General features: G+C 36.3%; 2 protein-coding genes across 2 annotated transcripts in view; one reads left to right on the top strand and one right to left on the bottom strand.

Moving 5' to 3' along the window:
• Nucleotides 1–25,707, top strand: part of COG5 (component of oligomeric golgi complex 5) — a 297,454-nt gene that overhangs the window by 66,164 nt on the left and 205,583 nt on the right. The window lies entirely within an intron of this gene.
• GPR22 (G protein-coupled receptor 22) lies at nucleotides 3,129–8,665 on the bottom strand. Its single transcript, XM_077758304.1, has 3 exons — nucleotides 8,307–8,665; nucleotides 6,314–7,348; nucleotides 3,129–4,665 (listed from the first exon to the last, which is right to left on the bottom strand). Exon 3 carries the CDS (start codon nucleotides 4,638–4,640, stop codon nucleotides 3,339–3,341), a length of 1,302 nt encoding a protein of 433 aa, XP_077614430.1. The 5' UTR covers nucleotides 4,641–4,665; nucleotides 6,314–7,348; nucleotides 8,307–8,665; the 3' UTR covers nucleotides 3,129–3,338.

Below are 25,707 nucleotides of genomic sequence, written 5' to 3'. Positions count from 1 at the left end.
GTCAGCCCAGGGCCTGACGTGGGGCTCGAACCCAAGAACCATGAGATCATGACCTGAGCCAAAGTCGGACACTCAACCAACTGAGCCACCCAGGCGCCCCTGCCAGACTTTTAACTACTTTGATTCTATATTAAACTTCCAGGGTAATAACTTTATTTTATATGAGTATGTGTATCTGTCATAGTGCCTTCAACATTGTAAGGACCCAAGAATTAATTGAATTACAAAGCTTATTTAAATGTATAATCAAAATGTAATTAAACTCAAAGTTTTATTGACTTTAGAAAATAATCTTCAAATTACTGTGTTGAGTAAAGCCTAAAAGGCACCTGTTTTCTTATCTTTTAGATTTTCACCTTTTAGTCTTAATCTCTGGTAAATGAGGAGTTTGATTTTTAATGCCCAGGGAACGTACTGTTTTGCTATCACTTTACTTGGGGTGGGAGGCTTCAAAAATAGACCACTTACCTAAAATTTGTCTTAGCATGGTGAGAAGTACAGAAATCTGAATGGCATTTTTTAAAAAACATAATAGTAAATTCTTAAGTTTTCATAATAAGTTTGAACGTCTGTTGGGACTAATTCCTAGGATAATAACCTCCTGAAATTAGCAAGCAAAAGAGTTCCATATCTTACTGAGCTCATAGTCAGTTAGATCTTAAAAATTTAATAGCTCTTATTTCTATAGTCTTGGAGAACTAACCCAGTTAACTGTATATAAACTGATGCCAGTGTCTGTGATTTTTGGCATATTAGTTGAAAAATATAATTGTATGAAGGGTCCCATATTGAGTCTACTGTTACCTGTATTGATTTTGCATTAACAGTTTTCATTGTAACATGAAAAATTGGCATTAATGTGTTTTTTCATAAAATTTTAGAAATACAGTAAAAAAGTACACATTTTGATGAATTCCATCATGAGAAAAATAAAAATATTTCACCTTTTCATAGAACAAACACCTAATGAAAAAAATTGTCTAAGCTTTGCATTTCCTCATTTAAGCTGAGATCAGTAATTGTAAGCATATTTGTGACTTGTTTTCAAAAGCTGAACCTTTAACATAAATATCGTTTTGGTGTATATACTACATACTATTTAACGTTAGAAAGCTTTTAGAAGTTGTTTGGTTAAGTATGAATTTTCTTTGTTGTAACCCAGTGGGTGTACTTTTGTATACCTGAAAGTTCATTACAGGAGGGCAAAAATGCTTGTTAATTGTCTGCTCCAGCGTCAAGTGTAGAAATAATAACAGTTTAGAAAGCAACATTATAATATTTGCCATTTATTATTTTGTTAGATTTCTTATTACAGAGAACAAGAGGGCATGAAAGCAGTTTAGGGAAATATGTTTAAAAATGTCTTTTAACCGAGTTCTTTGGCATGCTTATAGACTTGAAGATTAAAAATATTTAAAACACAAAGGGTTTCTCTTAATATGAAAACTCTAAAAATAGTCTAATTTTCATTGAGATTATAAAATCAAATACAGTTATAATTTAGGCTTGGAAGTTTAAGTATAAAATTAGTTTAAAAATTTTAATGGCTATATTAGACTATGTTAATGGCTATATTCTGTACCAAATATGTTTACTAAATGAAAAAAACTTTAATATCGTAACTGTGAAGTCTTAATTTCTCTACACGGTCCCCCAAAATGTCTTAGTTTTTCATGCTACATTTTGTCAAATTGAAGCGTTTCTTTAATTTCATAAAAGTAGAAAACAAGGCAGAAGGATACTGTACCTTTGCCATGATTTGACATGTTAACATTATTACCAGAAAGAAATCTATTCAATTTCCCATGTAACCTCATTGAATTCAAGCTGTTGCATGGTGCTTACTTCCCCAAGGGTTAAAGTATTCAGTAAACTTGATTGGGTCAATCTCAGTCTCGTTTAGTTACATAAAAGTTATATATTATTGAATTGTTTGACATAAAATGTTATTTATAAATGAAGTGCTACTTGATTTAATGGATACAGTGTTTAAAAATAGATTAAAATATTGTCCAGTTAATTACTTATAAGGTAGCAAGCACTATATTGGTCTATTTTGAACAATTTATTGCTATTTTCCTGATACAGTGATGATTAGCACTCATTGACAGATTATTGTATTATAACACTTGGAAAATATTTGTTTGATATGAGGTTCCCAAGCCTGTTATCTCTAGTTAGGATTAGTAATTTTATATTTTCCATCATGAATTGAAGATGGCAGAATAAAGATTAAAGTTAAATTAAGTGGTGTAGAGTAAAAAAATTGACAAGGTTTATTGCCGCTTTAATGATTTTGAGGGTGGAAATAGAACTGTTACATTTGGAAACCTTCGGAAACTACAACAGTATAGGGACGCCGCGTAAATTGTAGTACTCTACAGTTGCCTTGTATCTAAAGTTAGAAGTAGTTGGCTTTTTGAGTCTTCTCTACAATAATACAAAGTCTTTTCCTCCTTTGATTCAGATTTTAATAGTTCTGTTTGGTAGTATGTTGTATTAATCCAGACCATTTGGCTTAGAGTCCAGCAAAGTGAGGAAGGAAGAAAGAGCCTGGTGCTTTAGTTTTCTTCCTTCCCTTTATTGTTCTTTTATTTGTATATTATGGGCATAGTGCCCTTAATCTTAGAAAATCAATCTCTTTTTCATAATAAACTTGAATTTCAAAGTTTCCCTCTATCTTAGAGTGTATATACAGGGTTGTTTCTTGGTTGTCAAATTTTAAAATCCTGGTAAATCCTACAATTTCCTGCATTCAAAAAAAAGGATAAAGTTTCACATATGGTTCATTATTTTTGATTCATCAAATATTATACTAGGTGGACTATACCAGAAAACATAATATAGTGATATAGAAAATCCTGAATTATTTTGATTGTTTGGCGCCTGTAATTTTCGTTCTTACGTTAAAGTGCTATTCCAGTTCTCATTATATAAATATATCTGTAGTTTGTGGCTTAGAAACAAATATACTTTATAAAAAAAAAAAAAAAGAAAAGCCAAGATACCTGTGTCAGTTACATTTTAAAGTTATACACTGTTTTAAGGCTATGTATTTATTATTTAGAAAATAATGACTTACATAAATATCTTCTGATGGACGTAATATTGACAAAATATACACATGATATTACTTTAACAAACTGCCATGCAACAAATACATTGTAATGAAGAAATTGAATATATATGACCTAATCTAATCTTGACATTTACATTGGAAATTTACAACATAACCAATACTTAAAATGTTTTTTTCTTATATTTGGCAGTAATTTCATTTTTTTACAATTTAAATTTAAAACTTCTGAATGTGGGCTTAGTGAAACTTCGATGTTTCCCTAGTCTGTGACAACCTGAGGTACTAAACATTTTTCTCTTATTTCACTATCTTCAAAGGTAATTTTTTTGTTTCTCTTAGGATCTATCCAAGAATTGTGAATTACTGCATTGTTAGGCATAGGATCAGCTTCCACGATGGAAACGACTCGCTTTTTCATTTTACTTTTCAAGACCTTTTGAAATTTTTGTCTAGTGAATGCATATAATAAAGGGTGAAATATAGTTGTTCCATAAGCCATGACTAGAAAACATAACCTTAATTTTACTAAAAGGTCACTTGGGCCTAAACATAAAATGGTGGTATTTAAGACGGAGATTGGTGTCCAGCAGAGAAGAAATGTGGAAATAATCAATAAAGACATCCTGAAGACTCTTTTTTGTCTTTCTCGTCGTTCCCGGTGTCGTTTCACAGCTCGCCGGAGGGCAATTATTACAGAGACCGAAGTTCTTACGCCAAAGACTATATTTCTCCCACCACTGCTTTGTGACATGTCTGTAGTCTCGTGCTGCGTGGTTAGAGAAATTGTCTTTTTCTTTCTTGCTTTCTTCTTCTGCCCTGTAGAAAATCTTGTGCCTATTCGAATATTAAGAGCCTGAAGGATTTTGGTGTATGTGATTAACATCACTATGACTGTGGAAAAGAATATTGGGATCTGTACTAGCAGGTGATAATACATTCCCAGTTCAGTGTAGTATTCATTTGTACTGACACACAAAAGTGTCTTGTTTTCCCACGTATTTCCACTTTGCAGACTGAAAAAATTTACCTCAATAAACGGAATCAGGAAAGAGAAAAATGAAAAAATCCAAATGGATATCATCAGCATTGCAGCTCTGCCCATTGTCAGAATTCGGTTTGCAGGTTTTACAGAGATATCGTATCTGTCCAGAGTGATAGCAAACACGTTGATTGCTGTGGAGACACTGGCGAAAGATACACAGGCCTCATGGAAACAGCAGATGAGAGCAGTGTTACTCTCCAGTGAAAGCAGAAGGATGACTATAGTTAGAGGAATACATCCCACACAGATTATTACATCAAGTACATGAAGATTCATTGTAATAATGTTACTGACAGAGTTGATTAAGTTGGATTTCATGCAGTAAAGTACCAGTACGGTGAGGTTGCTGCCGAGTCCCAACACAATTTCTAACATAAGAAATCCGGTGAGAGACACTTGGAAGCTTACTGGGTAGGATAGTGGTTGGTACATACTGGTGTTGATGCCACCAGTGTCATCTCGCACTGTAATGTTAGATTCAGACTGCATGTTGATTTCCAGAACGGGAGAAAAACACATTCTTTTGGAGCAGTTGGTGTTTTCCCTAGAAAGTGAAATAGAATAAACTCTTTGATATTTGGCAATTTAAATGACGTATAAAACATGTGTTCCTTGTTAAAAAAATCTTTTTATCGTGTATTGGTTTAATTTTAAAGTTTCTGAACGGTAATGGCAAAGGTAGAGTTAGGAGACATCAAGATTGCATTGTTTGGATGCAGTAGGAAGTTGGCTTCTCCCTTTGAAGATGACTGTGTGGGGAATTTGACTATGTTGTTCAGAATTACTTAATATTCTAAAAAGATTGCCCTCCTTTGGGTTTTTCAAGCTTATTGAGATACAGTATATTTTTGTACAAGAAAGCTACCCACTATGCAAAACTAATTTTAGCCCGGTGTTCTAAGATTTCATCTTAAAATGTTGTGAGTAGGTGGGTAATAAACACTATTTTAATATGTTCTAGCATAATCAGTGTAGGTGTAATTATTCTCGTGAGGTTTCAAAGGAACAGGACAAGTGTTCATTTAAAATGATAAATGGCACAGAGCACTAGTTGTTTAAAACCGTTTTGTCTATGTTCTTGGTGGAAATTCATATTCATGAGTCAACAGTGTGCTTGGGGATATTTGGAGTTATTTCCCACAGAAGTAGGCAAATGATAATATTACATATTTCATAGTGAAAATTCTCACCGAACTTTGTAAGGGACAAACTTATGTTATAAAAATTGGACAAAAAAAGGACATTATTTTAAAACATAACACCACGAAACTTGGTAAAAGAGCCGTAAATCACTCCATTGAATGATTTATTTTGTGACCACACCCTCTCGTATGTTGTGGAAGGAGAAAATTGAAATTTAATACCTTAATAAGAAATAACCATTTTTGGAGTGGTTTAAAAGAATATATCACTTGATTTTATTCGTTTAAACAGGATTTTTAAAGTAAAATATGAAATTTTAGGGAAAGAGGAATATCTGAAGCCCATTTTCTGAGTAATCTTTTAAAGTTACACATCCCTGTGAAACCTTTTGTGTAAATCACCCAGTGTGCATAATTTTGAGGAAAATTAACAAAAACAAACTCTTTTACTAATTCATTTAAATCTGTATTTTAATGTGTAGAGGTTTAGAGTAATTTATAAAAATAATGTCTGAGTTTTCTGGGCTAATATGTCAGTAGTGAGTATATTCAGTTAAAATATAAAATCATACAACCAACTATATTTCACATTTCAAGTACAGCATTTTGACTGCAAAATCATAATTGAACATAAATTATAAAAGCTATATAATGATATTCCAAATTCATGCTAACCTCTCACATGATGTAACCTTTGACAAGTTTTAGAATACAGTTTTATTTGTGCAAATTATTTTAGGGGTGCTATTTCAGAAACACGAATGATAACATTATCAATTACTTTTGAACTTGGTATAAAGTATTACTTAGAGACTCAAGTAAGTGAAAGTCTTAGCTAACACTGAAATCCTATACAAATGGAGAATTTTAAGTGTGCCAAATTTTCAGAACTGACAGATTAAACATCTTTGTCACCTCAGTGACATTTAGAATTAAATAAAGCAGAAATGCCAAGCTAGACGATAATTAGGTACAGTGCATCTCCTCCTGAGCGAGGTTGTTTTCTTTTGTAAATGTTAAACAGCGTGGTGCATGCATCTTCTGACCTACCTGTTTGCTGTGACCTTACGGGCCCTTTGGCTCACTACGGCAGGTTTTCACAGATTGATACATGATGTCATTGACAGATTTTGACTTGATTTTTGTTTACCTGACAACAGTGAAGTAGCTGTGTTTTATTTCATGTCTTGTAGAAATTCTTTCATTTTTCTCTCCAATACTTCAAACTGCATGAATTGTGAGATTTAGTTGGCTGATGGATTTGTAAAGACCAGTACAAACATTTGTGTTTGTTTTGCCTTAGAAAGTCACGACCAAGAGAAACTTCCTCAAATGGTAGGAATTATATTTCCCTTCGAGGGAATATATGATAGTGTCTCTTTATTTTCCAGAATATGTGAAAATAAAAAAGGAAACATACGGTTTCTAGCTTCTAAAATGTTTTTAGACATCCTTTTGGTACAAATGTAAATGTTTCTGTAGCAGTCCTCATTATTTTGAAATGATTTCTTGATCACATAACTTACTTATATTCTAAATCCAGTCCATGTTCTTTTGATAAAAGCCATCTGCTATTTAATTTGATTTGTTTTCATTAGAAGAGGATACATAGTCATAAAACTTAGAGGAAAAAAATCCGTTAATAGTAATATCAACTGCTACGAATATCTGAATATTTAGTGCAGAAAATACTTGACAAAGCTTCATTTAGCTTGCTGCTGATGTGTGGCATTCTCTTCTTGTCAATCCGTGTCTCATTGTTTCTTCAGGAATCACCTCCACAATCCTGGTATGTTAAAGTATAAACTCCCCCTTTAAAAATGCTCACCATTTTGTTTTTAGGCTTTTGCAGTCAAATTGTTTTTATGTCTATTTTACAGAGCATCTTCTGAGGATGATTACTGTTGATGTGTTGTATCCCAGCAGTAATGTGGACCTGTCTTTTCCGGTTTTAACTCCTTAATGTCTTAAATTCATATGTTAGAAGAATATCCTGCAGTTTATGGTTCAGGCAGCTAGGGAGGTGCTTATCAGGTGCATTCTTCATATTGTCACTGGTAAATACTGAATTAGCTGCTGTGGGCCCTTGTGAAAAAGAAAAAGAAACTGGTTAAGAAACAGGGTTCCTGATAATTTCCAATTAACTCAAAGTTACTTCAGTTTTGTTTACTTTAGCACCGTACCCAGTATTTGTTATCCAAGTAAGGAAACTGTATTATTAGAGCCACAACTTAGGCATAAATTCAAGGGTTTCTTTAAACAAAATGTTTTCTTTTCCTAACAGAGATTGCAAATATTACATTATTTAATAACGGAGGTAACATTATAAATACAGCCATGAAAGAAAAGCTGCATTTTTTAAACTAATTTCTGCTCTCATTTTAGAAGCTAACCTGTGTTTTCAGAGATTATGAGCAATTAGCATACACTGAACATACTGTCATTTTCTCATGTCTTTACAATAAATTTAACACTGTTTGCACCTGCAAAACATTGGAGCTTGTTTAATGATCAGCACCTGTTTTGAGTTTTAACTGATTAAAACAGATTCCATAAGATCGTATAAATTTCCACTGATGAATTGTTCATGTAGTTGAAATGTAAAAGATAATGCAAAATGTAACTGCAAATCAAAAATTTTCAATGAACATGCTCAGTAATAAACTTAACCTAAAGCTGAATGATAAATAATAGCTAAATAGTAAACCTGGTTCTTTTAAGAAATAGAAGCAGTGTTTGAGCACTTGACAAAACTGTACCGATGACAGTAAGAATATTTAGTAGGTCTGAAGTGACTTAAAAGCTGATGTCTTCATAGTGAATCAACAAAGAATATTTTTGGTATTTAACATTGCATCCTAAAAAAAATGACATTTAAAATGTTATGTCCTAAAAGAGAAAGATCTAGAAAATACATGTTTAGCAATAAATAGAATTAAGCAAATAAACTCTTAAAATTTAGGTTAAGAATTTTCAAAGTAATTTTACCCCACTATGCCAGTTCAAAAGCAGCCGTATACTGTAATAAGGGAACACATCTTACCTCCGCTAAAGATTTGATAAATTCCTGATGTAGTTGAAGCGTTTCCAGTTTTGATTGATTCATTTTGTTCACTTGTTAGCAGAGGACTGGGGGAAGAGGGTCATAAACATCTCTTCAGAAAAGATCTTAATGAAAATATGTGTCTGTGCTGTGCCATTGTCTCAGCAGTCTTGCTAACGTGTGGAACGTGGAGAGCTGCCTGGAGGCTGCTGCAGTCTCTCACTCTTCCTACTGTGGAATCAATAAGCATCTGAAAAACGTAATGAAGTAATTGAACATACTGAAGGCTTCTTGTCTCCAGAGACAACATTTAGATTCAGTCTTTCTAAAAAGGAATGGCACTGCTTTTCAGAGGAAAGCCTGTTCGGGGCAGCTTTTGCAGGATGACAGCCTACCTTGTCGCCTCTCTCCACTGCAGAGAGATGCAGTGCATTCACTAATTTTGATTGGTCAGTTGTATTGGGCTTAAACTGTGCTTCATATGGATAGCAGGGATTTCTTCCCCCCCTGTTTTATATAAGGATTTTTTTTTAAAGGCTATATTTATAAGTGGTTGTATGCTGATCCTAAATAGACTATGAGTAAATTAGTCTTTTAAAAATGTGTATTCTATTCTGGTTTGTTGTTCACTTATGCCAAACATTAAAAAAATGCAGGGAGGTGGAGGGGGGCGAGAAAGAATTACATGGTAAAAAGTGTACATTCTGTTTGAAGCCTAAATGATTGCTCTCGAGAATATTTGAGTTGTATATATCTTTTTGGTTGAGATTCTTTGTTCTACAAATAGAGCCACTGCATCTTTACTGTGAACCACATTGAATTTCAACTAGTTTGTTTGTATTCAAGTCATCTTCTCTGTGTATTTCAAATTGTTGTGAACATCTCAAGGTGTTAAACACTGTTACGACTGCAGTATTCATTCAGGTATTCATTCACTCATTCATTCATTCATTCATTCATTCAAAATATCGATGAGATTGATCCACGGTGGTTCTGCTTTAAGTTATTTTTAAAAACAATTCTATTGATATTAGCATAGTCTCACTGTATAAAGATTTAGTCATGTGGCGTTCTTTTTAGATTACTACTCAGGCTTTACCTTCGGTAACCCTTTTATTTAGTAGATACATACTAATCATTTGCTGTAATATTTTAGTTCAACTGGCTATTTCTGTTTTTAACCTTGGTGCTTTTAATGGATTTCTATGCCTTAAATATTATATGTAGCTATATGCTAATGTTACTGGGTAAACATATCAGTAAATGAAAAAGGAAGTTAGTTTATATGTGAAGCTAAATTCTTTTAAGATAGATATGTTGTCAGAAGAAAAACAATGATGTAAGTAATTAACTTAAAATACTACTTTAAAATTAAATTTCTCTTAACTTCGGTTACCTACCTATTCTCACTATTGAGAAAAATTGTGTGTGTGTGTGTGTGTGCGCGCGCGCTGTTTTTTTTAGATTTGAGTATATAACGTGACTGGATTCTATATCTGTTGACAAAATAGAAGACCTTGCAAATGACTGATTTATTAGAATATTGATCACTTATTTCCATTATTTTAGGAACATTAGTTATATTCATCTTTTAAAATGTATGCCAGATTTGTAATTTGTAACTAGAATTAATCCCTTATTATTTTAAAAAGCAATATACATTTTTGTAATCTTCTGTACTGTTTAAATTTCACAGAGGGTGGTTGAGTAGTATATGATTTTTGAATTGCATTTGTGTAGAAGTTGAGATAATGTGGTGGAAAATTTTGTTGTGAATTCCTAAAATATTATGTCCAATTTGGGGAGACAAGGCTTTAGTAATGCTAAATATTAAAATGTGCTACTTACTTTTTATGCATTTTGAAAGTTGCACAAAAGGATGTCACTATAATGCCAAGAGTGTTCAAAGATAGCATGCAGATGTGCGTGCGCGCGCACACACACAGGTATACACCCAATGTTACTTTAAGCTTCAAACTAATACCACAGCTTCAAACTAGAATCAGAGGAAAGATATTAGCATCAATTGAAACTTGTGGTGGAGAAAAGAAATAATTAACATAGTGAAATACACAGAGTGCTTTTCTGCCCAAGAGTTCATGTGTGCTTGTTTATTGTCAGAATATCCCTATGGAGTAGAGGAAACCAAGGCACACAGAAGTTTAATGACTTGAAAAAGTCTAGGTAAGTTAGCAGCAGAGCCAATGTTAGAACTCTGCTTCCTCCCCCCCTCACCCACCCAAATAGTTGGCCTTCTTTCTGTCTGGAAAATTCTGAAGACACTTGGGACTTAGATTGGATGCTATGGGTTTAGTCACTGCTTATTAGTTCTGTGACTTTTGGCAATTTGGGCATTCTTTGGGACACAATATAGCTTTGATTCTTTCTGTTGAATTTTATATCTGTGTTTTGTGTAATTCTCTGTAATACAGTATTTCCAAGTTATACTCAAACTATTTTGAAAAAAGAATTCTGGTATCTTTGTAAGAAATAATGGCAGGAAGAAAGCTCAGATTTAGACATTGCTCTTTATTCCCTGTGCAAGTGACTTGTGAGTAAGGATACACAAGGTACCACAAGCAGCGATCACTTTCATTGCACACAATGCGTAGTATAGTTTTTCTTTTAAAAACCACAAATGGGTGATTATAAGGTTCTCTGATTTGTTAGCAGGATAATCTTGACTTCCTTTGTTTTTAACAAAGATGAAAGTATCTAAACCATTGGATTCAGAATTAGGTTATATTATTTTTATGAAAAATTACTATCAAATTACATGTCAGAATTTACAGATTCTAATTTCCATAGTAACAGATTTTTACACTTGTGCATTTAATACATTTTGTATTTATATAGGATACTAATTTTGAAAAATTGGTGATTTAAAACCAGATTTTATGTTACAAAATACTTTTATAGATTATTAGCTAATTCATAACCTAGAAAAACAGTTTTACCTTGCGAATGATAACTATGCAATAGATATGAATCTAACCGCCAGTGTCTCCATTAAATTTTTTCCCCAAATTCTGTTTTTGTTTTTTGTTATAAATATTTTGATTACATTGGAACTTTAATTCCTAAAATTTCTGATATGGGAGTCTTTGATTTTTAATTGTATACATTTGTTTCCTTAAGTTCGAATAACTGTGAATGTGAGAGAGTAGTTTGGTGTTCACATTTACACTGCACTGTTCATGTCTACTCACTGTTAACCTGGTTGTGTCTGGTTCTGATGCTACATTTTTGATGATTCTGAGTTTTTAAGTAAAAAAAAAAAAAAACCTCAATTGGGTGAAATATTGAAATTAACCACAACTGAAAAGTTCTTTGAAACTTGTTTGCAAAGTGTAGACACAAAAGCAGTTTCTGGTGGCTGGAAGATCACATTTTAAATTGTATTGCTTTAAGAGTGTTTTTTCAATGAATACTTAACAGAACTCTCAGCTCACTCTGATACTAAAGCCCAATGAAGAAAGGATTATTTCGGTTTAAAGCCAATTCAGAAATTTCATTTGGCTTCTCAACTTTAAATTTCTTTCACAGCAAATGTTTTACCAGAAAAAGAGAAATGGACCATCTGCTGAAACCTCCATCAAGTGGGGAGTAGCCAAGGTAGTAGAGAGTCAACAACACTGGTGATTCATTATTGGTACAAGAAAAATTGAAAACTGATTATAATTAGATAAAGTACATGCTTCAGAATTGTACACTCTAACTGAAAAACTCCGTGAAATGTTCTTCCCCAACCTTCCCCACTTCACCTAAGTTGGACATTTAAAATTATTTTTGTTTTTTACACTATGAATTTGTAAGTCACCTGCCGGCATCACATATATTATAAAAATAAATACATGATTTTTCCTTCCATTTTCTCATCCAAGCCTAGATTTTGGACCCTCTGACTATTACTACTTTAAAAAAATATTTTAATAGACTTAATTTTCTTATTTTTTGAGAGAGTGTGTGTGCACTCATGCACAAGAGGGGGAAGGGCACAGGGAGAGGGAGAGAGAGAAAATCCCAACTAGTTTCCACACTCGGTGCGGAGCATGATGCAGGGCTCGAACCCACAATGCTGGGATCATGACCTGAGCCGAAATGAAGAGTCGGATGCTCAACCAGCTGAGCCACCCAGGTGTCCCCATGGCTTCTGTTTGATCTCTGTTTATTGTCCTAATGATGGCTTGTTGTTTTGGGGGCCTAGTCCAAGTTATTACCACCCTGCCCTCAGTTTTTTTGACTTTCTGTTTTCACTGCCTTACTACATTCTGCTATACATTCTTAAATATTAGGATAATTTTTGTTGGTGTTTTTCTCTCATATGTAAATCAAAGAATTGTACAGTCATGTTTGTGGTTTTTTTCCTCATTGGCTTCTCTTCTTGCTTTTCTGTTTCATTTTCTTCGTATAATTCTCCTTTGTAGTTTGTTGTACAGAATCACATTCATTTCTGTGTCCTGAAACCGTCAGGTGATGAACTGGATTATATAGTAACAAAGTTATGGCAATTCCCCTTGTCTGTGCTGTTAGATAGTCCTGTGATCTGGTGTGAGATGTGGAATGGTCATCTATGAATGGGTGGTCTATTCTTGATTTGGTTAGAAATATAATGGTTTTTTGTTTTTTTTTTTTAATGTATAAAGCCAGAGAATGGTAGAGTTCCACTACAGATTCAGTAGTTTCCCTGGTACTACTTGGGGTATCCGTTTGGGAAAATGAATGCATTTTCAGAATTTACTAATAATAGGTAAAGGCTGTGCTCACTGGTGACTTTGTGCTATTAAAATAAAGCAATATATCCTCAGTTACTCCTTGTAGTCCCCAGTCAGGAATATACAAAAATAAAGAGTTCTGCTGTGGTTTTGATTGGTGCTACAGAGGATTTATGGATCTGGGGGAGAATCGACCTCTTAATAATGTTGAGTCTTCCAGTTTATGGATATGGATATTAGATCTTCTTTGATTTCTTTTATCAGTGTTTTATAGTATTTAGTTTATAGATCTTGCACATGTCTTGTTAGACTTGTCTCTAATTATTTTACTTCCTTAGTGCTATTGAAGTAGCACCTAATTTTTTGAAACAAAATTCCAATGTTTAATTTCTGCTGTATAGAAATAGGATTTTTTTTGGATATTGACCTTGTATCCTGCAACTTTACTAAACTCATATTGGGGACTTTTTTTTAAAATGAAGTTGATGATGTTTTCTGTACAGGCAATTAATATCATCTGCAAATAGAGGCAATTTATTTAATTTTGAACCATGTGTGATTTTTATTTCTCGCCTTATTTACTGCTTAGGACTTCTGGTATTAGATTTGATATCAGTGTGTTGGGAAAGGTACTCTGCCAAGGGCCTTGGCATTCCTGAAGGTCCTAGGGTATGCTGGACATTGCTGGCTGCACCAAGAATGCAGAGACCTGAGTGTTCTTTTTCGGGTCCATTTGTGTTTGAAGCTAGCAACGTTGAGGGATGCAGTAATAACTCCCCAGGCGAAGAGCAGACTTGCTTCTGCTTGTTATAAAAAATGGTAAATTTTTTAAGCTCAGCGTTGTGATACAAACCCACTGTGTACTGAGTATTCACCTAGGCCCCTCTGCCAGGGGAACTTGGATGGGATGGGGAACTGCCATTGACATGACCCTGATACTGCTTGCAGTGTCATGGGTCATGAAGTCCTTAGCCGGTAACCCAGGCCTCTTCTGTCTTTTGCCAACATCCATGACAAGAGCAGACTAGCTTTATAGCTTGCAAGTAGAGTAAAATCCTAAACCCTTCACGATTTTTGACAATTCTGGCAACAAGGATGTGATGTTGGCAGAAACATGGCTTCCTACAGGAAAAGACCAGGGTCCCTGTGGGCTGGTTCAGGTGATAGGAGACCCGGCAGCAAATGCTCTTGTTGCAGCGGTAAGCGAGTAGATCCGCCTCCGACCTACCGGTTAGTGAATCATTAGGGGCTAAGCAGTGAGAAGTAGAATGGAGCTGCCTGAGTGGTGCTTCGCTTGGTGCTCCCTGCCTAGGCTGGAGGAGGAAAGATCATTACTGCATCAGTACTCAGTACGCTGCTAGGCCCGAGGCAAAATGCAGTGGCTGCTGAATCAAGGGTCCTCAGAACTAAAATGAAAGGTGTCAGCACTGAGGATGGGTAGGCTGAATACATGATAACTTTACTGGTTGAGGCCAAGTAGGCAGCTTGAACATGACTGCCAGTCTTGCTTATTGGTGCAGAGCTCCTTTTGCTCTCTGCACCTCTTACCGTTTAATCTCAGCTGCTTCAGATCAAAGCTCGGTGTGGTCGGGAACCTCCAGGGTGGGGGGAGTTCAGACTTCTCTAGCTCTGTTGAATAGGGTGCCCACGCACCACCCCGCCTGGTCCTGTGGGGAGAAAGCACGCTAGCTGGCAGGGGACTGGCACGGTGCGCAGGCCTCAGTAAGGACAATCAGGCTCTGGCAGGAGCTGGGGGGGGGCGGGGCCCTGACCCTGGTGTGAGGGGCCAAGCGGAACCGAAGCCTCTGACCACCCCAGCCCTCCTCTGCAGGCTAGCCGCCCGCCCCCCGCCCTGTACGCCCCCTGCTCCTCGTCAGAGAATAATGTCCTCCTGGCAGCTGTGGCTGTAATCCCTTTTTGTTTGTATGTCGGATCCCCTGGTCTATGTTCCCGGAGCGGGGAAAACAGTCAAATTCAAGAAAAGCTAGAGTGTGGGTGCAGTCTCTGGGCCTGTTCAATATACTCTTGTTCTGGCTTCCTCTGCCGAGTGTATATTTGGTATTGCCATTTTTACTTATACGTGCTTATGCTGTGAATGCCTACAAGTTCTCGGGAGATTTTCCCTTTCGTGGGCTGCTGCATGTCCCATCCCTGAGTGATCCAGCACAAACAATGGATTATCCCTAGAGGAAAGAAAAAAAAATATCAAGCTTTGGTTGAAGACGTGACGGCTGCTAAGGTACTCAGGCCGTTTCTTAGTACAGCAGTGCCACCTGCCTGACCCAGCTACCAGGTGCGCCTCGTTTGGAAGAGCCTACTGCCAAGGTCTTCTTAAAACTAAACACCTGACCCAGGGACTCCTTGCGACTCTCTGGCTGGATGTTGCCATCTTGGGGGTACGCTTTCTCAGCTTGACGGTTAACAAGGAAAGGACCCAAGAGACTGAATTGATCAAATGAAAATGGTTTGTTTAGAGAAGCAGCCAGCCTGGCCTTCGTGTCACCTTGGTATTGCGTGAAGGGGTGGGAGTGACCCCTTTGGGGAAAACCTTTATCTTACAACTGAAATCTCTCTCCCTACTCGAAGCAAAGCCCGTGACCTCAGTCAGGCCCTTGATTCACAGAAGTTCCTATAAATACCTTGGCCTGTTTCACTGATGGTTCAGCCCGGACGCAAGTACCCATTGTACTGCTCCAGCTTGTCAGCCAGTGCCAGCTGCGGAACACTGAGAGTGGGCGCGGTCACTCGACTCCGTTCTCCCAGCTCTGACCAATACACCCCTTGGTGAATGCTAGAGTGTTTTTATTGACTCTGGGGTTTCTTGGGCTCTTGCTAGTAGCTCAGCCTCCAGGCATGCCACTTGGGAGATCAGCAGATCAAAAACCTCTCTCTTTGGGGCTGCAAACTATGGAAATAAATTGTGGCTGCCAGTCAGTTTGGGTTACTCAAGCTTGTACCTCCCGGATTGCTGCCGATTCTACTCAGATCCATTATTGTTTTGAATGTAACAGCATATCCATCATAATAGACTGGGCAACCACTGTGTCCTGGGTTTGGGGAAAGTGGATTTCTCGGCATCCGTTCCCCACTCCCACTTGTAGGAGTAATTCACTCTTCCTTCCTTCCTTCCTTCCTTCCTTCCTTCCTTCCTTCCTTCCCCTCTCTCTCTCTCTCTCTCTCTTTTCAAGTTAGTTTACATACAGTGAGTGTAGTTTTGGGTTCAGGAGTAGAACCCCATGATTCATCACTTATATATGACAGTGCTCATCCCCAAAAGTGCCCTCCTTTAATGCCCATCACCCATTTAAACCACACCCCACCCCTCTTCCCCCACCCCATCATCCCTCAGTTCTTCATATTTAAGAGTCTGTTATGGTTTGCCTCCCTTTCTGTTTTTATCTTATTTTGCCTTCCTTTTCCCTGTGTTCATCTGTTAAGTTTCTCAAATTCAACATATGAATGAAATCATATGATAACATCTTTCTCTGACTGACTTATTTCATTTAGCATAATACCTTCCAGTTCCATCCACGTTGTTGCAAATGGCAGGGTTTCATTCTTTTTCATCACTGAGTAATAGTCTATTGTAAGTATATGTATGTATGTGTATGTATAGACATATGCATGTGTGTATATATGGATACATGTACACCCCCCCACCCCCCATCTCCTTTTTCCATTCATCAGTTGATAGGCATTTGGCCTCTTTCTGTACTTTGGCTGTTGTTGATAGTGCTCCTCTAAACATCGGGGTGCTTGTGCCCCTTCAAATGAGCATTTTTGTATCCTTTGGATAAATTCCTAGTAGTTTCCAAAGAAGACATCCAGACGGGCAACAGACACGTGAAAAGATGCTCAACATCACTCATTGTCAGGGAAATGCAAATCAAAACCACAATGAGATACACCTGACACAGGTCAGGATGGCTAAAATTAACAACTCCGGAAACAACAGGTGTTGCTGAGGGTGCAGAGAAGGGGAATCTCTATTGCACTGCACTGCTGGTGGGAATGCAAACTGTGGTCCAGCCCCTCTGGAAGCAGCATGGGGGCTCCTCAGAAAATTAAAAAAATTACCCTACAACCCAGCAACGTAGAACTCATTCTTTTTCCTCCTCCAGGCGTAAGGGTGGGTTTTTTTTGTTTGTTTGTTTTGCTTTGTTTTGTTTTGTTTTCTGTGTTTTGTTTTGTTCTGTTCTGTTTTGTTTGCTGTTTCCTTCCCCTAGCTCTCATGGGGTTTCAGCGGTGACCGGAGAGTGATGGGTGCTGCACTGCCATCAGCGGTTTCGGGCCTTTTCTCTCTTGTACTGGAGGGTGGAGAGGGTCCAGGCCGGGCTTTACGCCTCGCTCTCACTGGCTGTTCTGGCCACACTTGCACCGCAGGGGCACTTTGCCGGGCCCCTTACTCTGCACCTCGTCCTTTTTCTGAGTGCACGCCTGCTGAGATCTGTGAAGAAGACTCTGGATAGGTGTGCCTTCCCTTTTATGTTTGCGGCCTCTGCAGGTTCTGCGTCCCTTGCCAGCACACACTCAGCCGGAGCACTTCGTTAACAGTTTTAGCTGAATTATTTTTTTCTTTCATAGTTGATTGTCAAGTTGGTTCCGTATAACACCCAGTGCTCGTCCCCACACGTTTTTATTAGTATCTAATGTTGTTTTCCCGGATGTCCTTCTAGGCACCTGTTTTTCCTTAGAGCTTGAGTTGGTTGGTTGCCTGTAACCTTAGCTCTCCTGGCCGCTGTTTACTATGATAATAGCTTAATTTCATGACGCTTGTTGGGCCATGGGAGAATACCCTATAAAATATTGCTTAATTTTATTTGGAAGTGTTTTGATGAGGTCTTTTGTCTGTATGTTTATGAGAGATACTGATCTGCCATTTTCTTTTCCTGTAATGTTTGAGTCTGGTTTTGGAATTAGGACAGTGTCAGGTTTGTAAAGTGAATTGAAAAATGTTTTCTCTTTATTTAGTTAAAAACAAATTTGTGTAAGATCAAGACTAGTCCTCTCTTAAATGTTTGGTAAGTTCAAAAGAGAAAACATTTGAACCCAGGAGGTTTTATGTTATTTAAATCTTTTAGTTATAAATTCAAATAATTTAATAGATTTTCAGATTTTGTATTTTATCGCGTCTGTTTTGATGATAAGTATAGCTTAAATGATTTGCTTATATCACTTAATTTGCCAGATTTATTAGCTTTGATTTGTTTTTAACATTTTCTCATTATATTTTAGTATCTGTGGGAATGATATAGTATCTCCCTTTCATTGCTGATGTTGGACATTTATATCTTTTTTTCTTGATCAGTTTGCCTAATGGTATATTAATTTTATTAATCTTTTCAAATAACCAGCATTTGGTTTCATTGTTCTTAGTGAACAATGTTCTTCTTCTTATTTCTATTTTACTGATTTCTGCTTTTACCTTTAGTATTTCCATCCATCTCCTACTTTGTTGAAAGTATCTTTAATGGATTTAAATCTTTCTTTATCTAAAATGTGCTTAGTACAGTTTTATTCGCATCCCACAAGTTGATTATGTTTTATATCACTCAGTTTAGTATGTTCTTTAATTTCCCTTGTATTTCTTTGCTGAAACATAGGTCATTAAAAATTGGGTTTTTTTGGAGTACTTGAGTGGCTTAGTTGGGTAAGCCCCTGACTCAGTTTCAGCTGGAGTCATGTGTGATCTCATGATTTGTGAGTTCGAGCCTGGCATTGGGCTCTGCACTGGCAGTGTGGAGCCTGCCTGGGGTTTTCTTTCTTCCTCTTTCTCTGCCCCTCCCCTGTTGACTGGCTTGTGCTCTCTCTTTCTCAAAACTAAAAACATTTAAAGATTAAGATTTTTTTTTTTCAATTTCTAAATATTTGGTAAGTTTTCTAATTTTTTTGTTACTGATTTCATTCACATTTAATTCCATGAAGAGAATATACATTGTAAAATTACAGTTTAAAAAATGTGTTTGGCTGTGTTTAATGACACAAAATACAGTCTGTCTTGGTGAATGTTCTTTGTACCTTTGAAAATAATGTGTTTTCTCCCATTATCAGGCATAGCATTTTATAATTTCGAATAGGTCAAGTTGACTGATAATATGGGTCATGTTTTCTCTTGCCGTACTGATTTTATGTTTGTTTTACTAGCTTTTTACTGAAAGTAACTTTTTCTTAAAAGAGGACTTGTAAAGTTCCAAAATACAATTCTGGATTGATCTATTTCTTCTTTGATTTTTTTCCAGTTTTTACATCGTGCATATTTATTGGACATATGCACATTTAAGAGTATTATCAAATGCATGTCTTTATCCTTGATAATCTTGTTTGATGTCTCCTTTGTCTGATCTCAGTGTTGTATCATACATGTTTTCTTAATCTTTTATTTTTAACTCTTCTGTATATTTGTTTTAAAGGTTTGTTTTCTGTTGATTGTAATAATTTAGTTTTGCTTTTTTTCCATTCTGATTCTTATCTTTTATTTGGAATACAGAGCATTTACATTCAATATAATTTCCCGTGTCATTAGGCTTACATCGTCCACTTGGCGTTTGTTTTGTTTGCTCCATGTATTGCGTGCTCAGTTTTCTTCATTTCCTAACTTCTTTGGGATTTTTACTCTTTCATTTTGCTTGGATTTTTAGTAATTAATGAATAAATAAAATAGAATAACAAAGAGTAGTAAATAGTCTACTGATTTATTACCTATATTTTTGGGGTATCTTATTTTATTGATGGTTTTGGGTTTATGATATGCATGTTTAACTTACTACAGTCTATTTATAAATTATGTCACATCATTTATTTTTAAAAATATTTTTTTAAATGTTTATTTTGAGAGAGAGAAAGCATGTGCATGAATGAGAGAGGAGCAGAGAGGGGTTAGAGAGAGAATCCGAAGCAGGCTCTGCTATATCAGCACAGAGAACAACTCTCGGCTCTATCTCACAGACTGTGAGATCATGACCTGAGCCTAAATCAGAGGTTGAACACTTCACCGACTGAGTCACTCAGGCACCCCGATGACATCATTTATGACTTGCTTTGTCCTTTTTCCATCTTTTGTACTGTTTTTTTAAAAGTTCTGTTTTATAAACTTTATAATAAATCATTCCTTTTTGTTTTAAGCAGCCACTCATCTTTTCAATAAATTTTTAAGAATTTATGTTTATGCATATACAGTTGACTGTGAACAATGTGGGGGTTGGGGTGGTGACGCCACACAATTGAAATCTGTGTGTAACTTTTAACTCCCTTCCTAAAACTTAACTACTAATAACCTGTTGTTGACTGGAGGCCTTAATGATAATATACACATACACAGTCAATTGACACATATTTTGGATGCTATATGTTATATACTGTATTCTTAAATTTTCATTTTTTACGTAGGCTCCATGCCCAGTGTGGGGCTTGAACTCACAACCCGAGATTTAAGAGTTCTATGCTCTACTGACTGAGCAAGCCACATGCCTCAATATATATTGTATTCTTAAAATAAGCTAGAGAAAATTAAGGAAATCGTAAGGGAGAGAAAATACATTTATAGTACTGTACCGTATTTATATTAAAAAGTCTGGCATAAGTGGATGCAACACAGTTCAACTCTGTGTTGTTCAAGGATCAACTGTATTTACAATGTCTGACACATTATTTATTTTTATACATTGGAGATTCTGGTATTTTCCTTCAATTTGAAGAACTCTTATTTTTTTTGTAGCGCAGACTTTCTGGCAACAAATTATGCTTTTGTTAGAAACGTGTTCCTTGTTCTTCATTTTTTACTTGTTTTCACTTGATGTAGAGAATTATTTTCTTCTTTGATCATTTACAAGTTACTTTCTTGTTTTCTGGCATGTGTATTTTCTGGTGAGAAGTCTGGATCATTCTTTGTTCTTTGCTATGTAATGTGTCTTTTTCTTCTGTCCCATTTGAGAATTTTCTTTTTATTCATTCTATCCATAGTTCCATTATGATGTCCCTTGGTGTGTTTTCTTTGTATTTTTGCCCTTCCTTCTTTGCTTGGGCTCACAGATGTTCTTGGATCTGTGTCGCTGCCGTGCTGCTGCCATTATTTGTTGTTTTTGTTTTTCTTATCAAATTTGATTTAAAAAAATCCATTCTTCAAATACTTCTTCCTCACATCTTCCGTCTCCTCCTGGGACTACGATAACATACATTTGAGATTCCTGGTATTGACACATGTACCACAGATGCTCAGTTCATCTATTTTTTTTTTTTNGGTTTTTTGGTCTTTTTTTTTTTTTTTTTTTTTTTTTTTTTTTTTGTGGTGTCCGATCTACCCGGAGCCCTTCCGGTGAATTTTTCCGTTCGGATACTTTGCTTCTCAGCTCCAGAGACTCTATGGGGTCGGTTCTTATTGTTTCCATGTCTCTTTTCGTTGTGTCCGTTTTTCTTTTAAGTCTATGCTCATAGTTATAATAGGTATTTTAAGGTCTTTGTCTCTTAATTCCATCATCTTTTTGCACCTTGATAGTTCTGATAATTTTTTTAAAGATTTTTTTTTTTTTAAAGTAATTTCTACACCCAACATGGGGCTGGAATTTACACCAAGATCAAGAGTCACGTGCTCCACTGACTGAGCCAGCCAGGTGCTGCTCCAATAATTTTTTATTGGATAGCAGCCATCATATTTGATTTTGTTGTTTTCCTTTAAAGAATGTTGTACTTTGTTCTTTCAAGCAGTCAGGTTACTTGTGGGTCAACTTGATCCCTTTGAGGTTTGCTTTTAAGCTATATGGGGGCATCTTCAGAGGAAACTTACTGTAAGATTAGTTCAGCCCTACCATTAAGGCATGATCCTTCATGGATATATACCGAGTGCCCCTGTGTTCAATGGTGTCTCTTCATTTTGGCCTTCAAGCTGGAGCACCTTGCAGTGCCCTCATCGTAAACTCATAATTGATCAATTTGCAGGCCTTCTGGTTGTTCTTTGCTTGACATCTTTGAGTTTCATCATATGCTTTCATAACAATATTTTTTTGAAGATCTGAGAAACCCTAAATAAAATTTTGGAACTGTTTCTGTGCTTAGCTTGTTTTTTTATGTTATTTTGACTTGACTTCCCATCCAGTTACTTCAGCCTTCTTTAATTCAGATTTGTCCTTTAAACTCATCTAGACCATTAGTTATGATTTGCTGGGGTTTTCCCTTATGTTGTAGGGGAACACGTATTTAGGCAGAAAGCCTCGATAATCCTAGAGCCTCACTTCATTTGTTTTCTAGTGAGTCACAGTCTTGCTCTCCTGCTGGCCAGGATCTGAAAATAGTATTATGAATTTTGTCCAGTTTTCTAGTTGCTTGGGTAAGTCCTACACCCTAGAGTAAGTTGGGAGCAGAAGTTCCCAACTTGTTTTAAAAATTAAGTATCCTATAATTTTCTTTCAGTAATTAATTATGAACTATCTTGGGGGCATTCTTTTTACTGCTGTTTCAAAGTGATTAAAATCTTTTGTTTTACTTTCTATGCCTTCTTGTGTTACAGTCTAATAATAGGCTAGTAATATTTTTGTTCTGGAATTCAGATTCTTTGCAATGAAAATATCTGCCCTGGACAATTTTCTTTCCTAAGTGACTCTGTTGCTTTTTTTTTCCCCGCTGGAGAAAAGATAACAGTGCTGGAAGAAAGATCACACGGCTATGCAGATTAATGCCTTTGCAAATTTATGTCTTCTAATCTCTAGTCATTTCCCTCTGTCATAGGTGTTATTACATTGACCAGGGAGTGGGAGACATTTTCTGTAAAGAAACAGAGAGTCAATATTTGGGCTTTGTGGGCCACATACAGTCTTTATTGCATATTCTTCCCTGTCTTCTTTTCTGACTCTAAAAATGTAAAAACCAGTCTTAGCTTTAATGTTTGAGCTCTAGGCCTTAGTGTAATCACCCTTGTCATAGGCCACTGCAGCTTTGTTCAAGCAGCCTTCCCTTTATACCAGAAGACCTTCGTTTTTACTTGACCAATGAAATGGAGTTTTGAACTTTGTCAGCTTCTTGCTTCCTGTGTAGTCTAGAAAAGCCTGTCTAAACTTCCCATTATTTGTTTACCTTTCACTCTGTGTCAAGAGAGGAGGATATATATATATATCTCATTTAAGCCTTAGCCTACTATGTAGATTCCTGTTTTTGTCCTCTTCCAAGTTCACTTACAACTTGTTCCATTTTGCTGTATTATCTTTATTCTTGCAACTGCACTATACCAACGTATGCTTATTTCCTGTACTGCCATTTGCAATTTTGCATTTATGACCCCTCAAAACGTTGATTTTTAAGGAAAGAAGATCAAACCACCACAACAGTTGATCTTCATATAAGTACTTTCAGTTGAGTTTCAATTGGAAATGGAAGAACATTGCTTTTAAGCTATAATAAAAATATATAGGTACAAGGTGTTTTTATGATACATACTTAGGAGTTAGTTGATCTTGGCCATGTTTTTCTTCATTTCCCTCCAGTGATAACATGATAAGACTAATGAATTCAAATATCTCAAGCAAAAATGTTCTGTGTTGGGGAGGGATATAGTTCTCTAAAAGACAAAACCTCATGTACAGGTTTTTTTTTTTTTAAATTCAGGAATCAGACTAAATCTAGGCACATTGTGTTGCAGGCATCACCTCACAAATCTGCCAACGCATGTCCTTTCTGAGCTTCAACACAGCTGCTGTCCCAACGAGTCTGTCTTTCCTCTCTTTGATAGTGGTTTGCATTCGTGTTTTGGTTTATGATGGGGAAGGAAAAAATACAAAAGAATCCCTTCCTCATGTTTCTTATTATATTATGGGTTGTAAAAACAAACAACAATATAAGTTAAGTAGCAGTGACTTCTTCTGGATCATTCTCATACTAAGAAATATGAAGGGCATTAGGTGTTTTAAATATAGATGAATCCTTTTATATGAAAAATAGACTTTAAGGAATAAGGATACTTGTAAAGAATAAAGACACATTAAAAAACTACATGTTCTTGCAACAATTTGTTCTCTTCTTCTTCTTTTTTTTTTTTTTTTTTCCTTGTAGCATAGTTATTCCTCCCCCGCTCCGCACACAACAGATTTGTGATGTGAGAATAGAGCCGTGGTGCAGCCTGCAGCTCCCAGGGGTAAAACACACAGCACTAGGCTTCCATCTGCAGATCTTACTTTTCAAATTTTATGTATTTTTTTGAGTTAAATTAAAATCTGAAATCATCTTAAGCTTTCAAGGACTGTGTTTATGTTAGATTGTTCTCTTAAGTGGCTACGTCATAGAGCAGTTATTTATGCTCTGTTAAGTAGGTATTTTGTTAGGTGCAGTTACCCTCTGATTATTATTTTGTAATCCGATGTACCACAGCTTGGCAGTGCTTTTTGTCTTGAGTTTCAATTGCTTGCTTTTGTCTTATTTGATTAGTTTTGTAATTGTCTTTTACGCTTGAATTTTCCTCTCCCCTCTCTTTTTGTTGGACATATTTTGGCATCATGAATGAGTGTTTGATACATTTGAGTAAGTCTCTAACATTAGTTTGGAATTAGATGTTTTAGATATGTAATTATACCTTACAGTCATTCAGAGGTGAAGAAAGGTGCTCTGAATGACCTGGGAGTTTTCATATAATAATTTAATATTCATAAATGCATGTTGGACTTTATGCTTACATTTGAGAGTATTTGAGCCGATGACAAAAGAACTTTTTTGGTATCATAATAACTGTGTCAAACATTTAAATCCATTGGATCATAGATGAACTCTTATACTAGTAGAATTAAAATTGTGCCATGCTCTTACGGTCTTTTTTTGAACATGGGATATAATGAAGATATTTCAATTAAGTTAAAACTACATTTGTTTTCACTAGCTTTAGAAAGGAGACCAGTAGGGGCGCCTGGGTGGCTCAGTCAGTTAGGCATCTGACTTCGGCTAAGGTTGTGATCTTGCTGTTCATGGGTTCAAGCCCTGCGTCGGGCTCTGTGCTGACAGCTCAGAGCTTGGACCCTGTTTCAGATTCTGTGCCTCCTTCTCTGTCTGACCCTCCCCTGATCATGCTCGCGCTCTCTCTCTCTCTCTCTCTCTCTCTCTCTCAGAAATAAATAAAACATTAAAAAAAAAAAAGAAAGAAAGAAAGGTGACCAGTAAAAAGTGTTACCACAATGACTTACCTGGGCAAATTGCTCCGTGAAAACATGAGATGATTTAACATTTTCTGTTTTGACTGTTTTTCACTTGTCTTAGAAGATAACTTGATGGGGCATCTGGGTGGCTCAGTCAGTTAAGCATCCATCTTCAGCGCCGGTCATCATTTTGTGACTCGTGGGTTTGAGCCATGCATCGGGCTCTGTGCTGATAGTTCGGAGCCTGGAGCCTGCTTTGGATTCTGAGCCTCCCTCTCTCTGCCCCTCACCCACTTACACTCTGTCTCTCTCAAAAATAAACATTAAAAAAGTGGGGGGGGGGGCATCTGGGTAGCTCAGTTGGTTAAGTGTGCTGACAGTTCAGAGTCTGGAGCCTGCTCTGCGTTCTGTGTCTCCCTCTCTCTGTCCTTTCCCTGCTCATGCTCTGCCTCTCTCTCTCTCTCTCTCTCAAAAATAATTATTAAAAAAATTTTTTTTAAAGATAACTTGATTTATAGTGATTTATTCATTTGCAGAGACCTCAGTATATAACACATGTTGGTGTTGCTGGTTCAGTGAGTA

Source organism: Crocuta crocuta, unplaced genomic scaffold (genome assembly GCF_008692635.1).
Source record: "Crocuta crocuta isolate KB4526 unplaced genomic scaffold, BGI_CrCroc_1.0 scaffold103, whole genome shotgun sequence".
Lineage (NCBI taxonomy): Eukaryota > Metazoa > Chordata > Mammalia > Carnivora > Hyaenidae > Crocuta > Crocuta crocuta.
The sequence above is the reverse complement of the archived record's forward strand: the minus strand, read 5'-3'. Positions and strand labels throughout refer to the sequence as shown.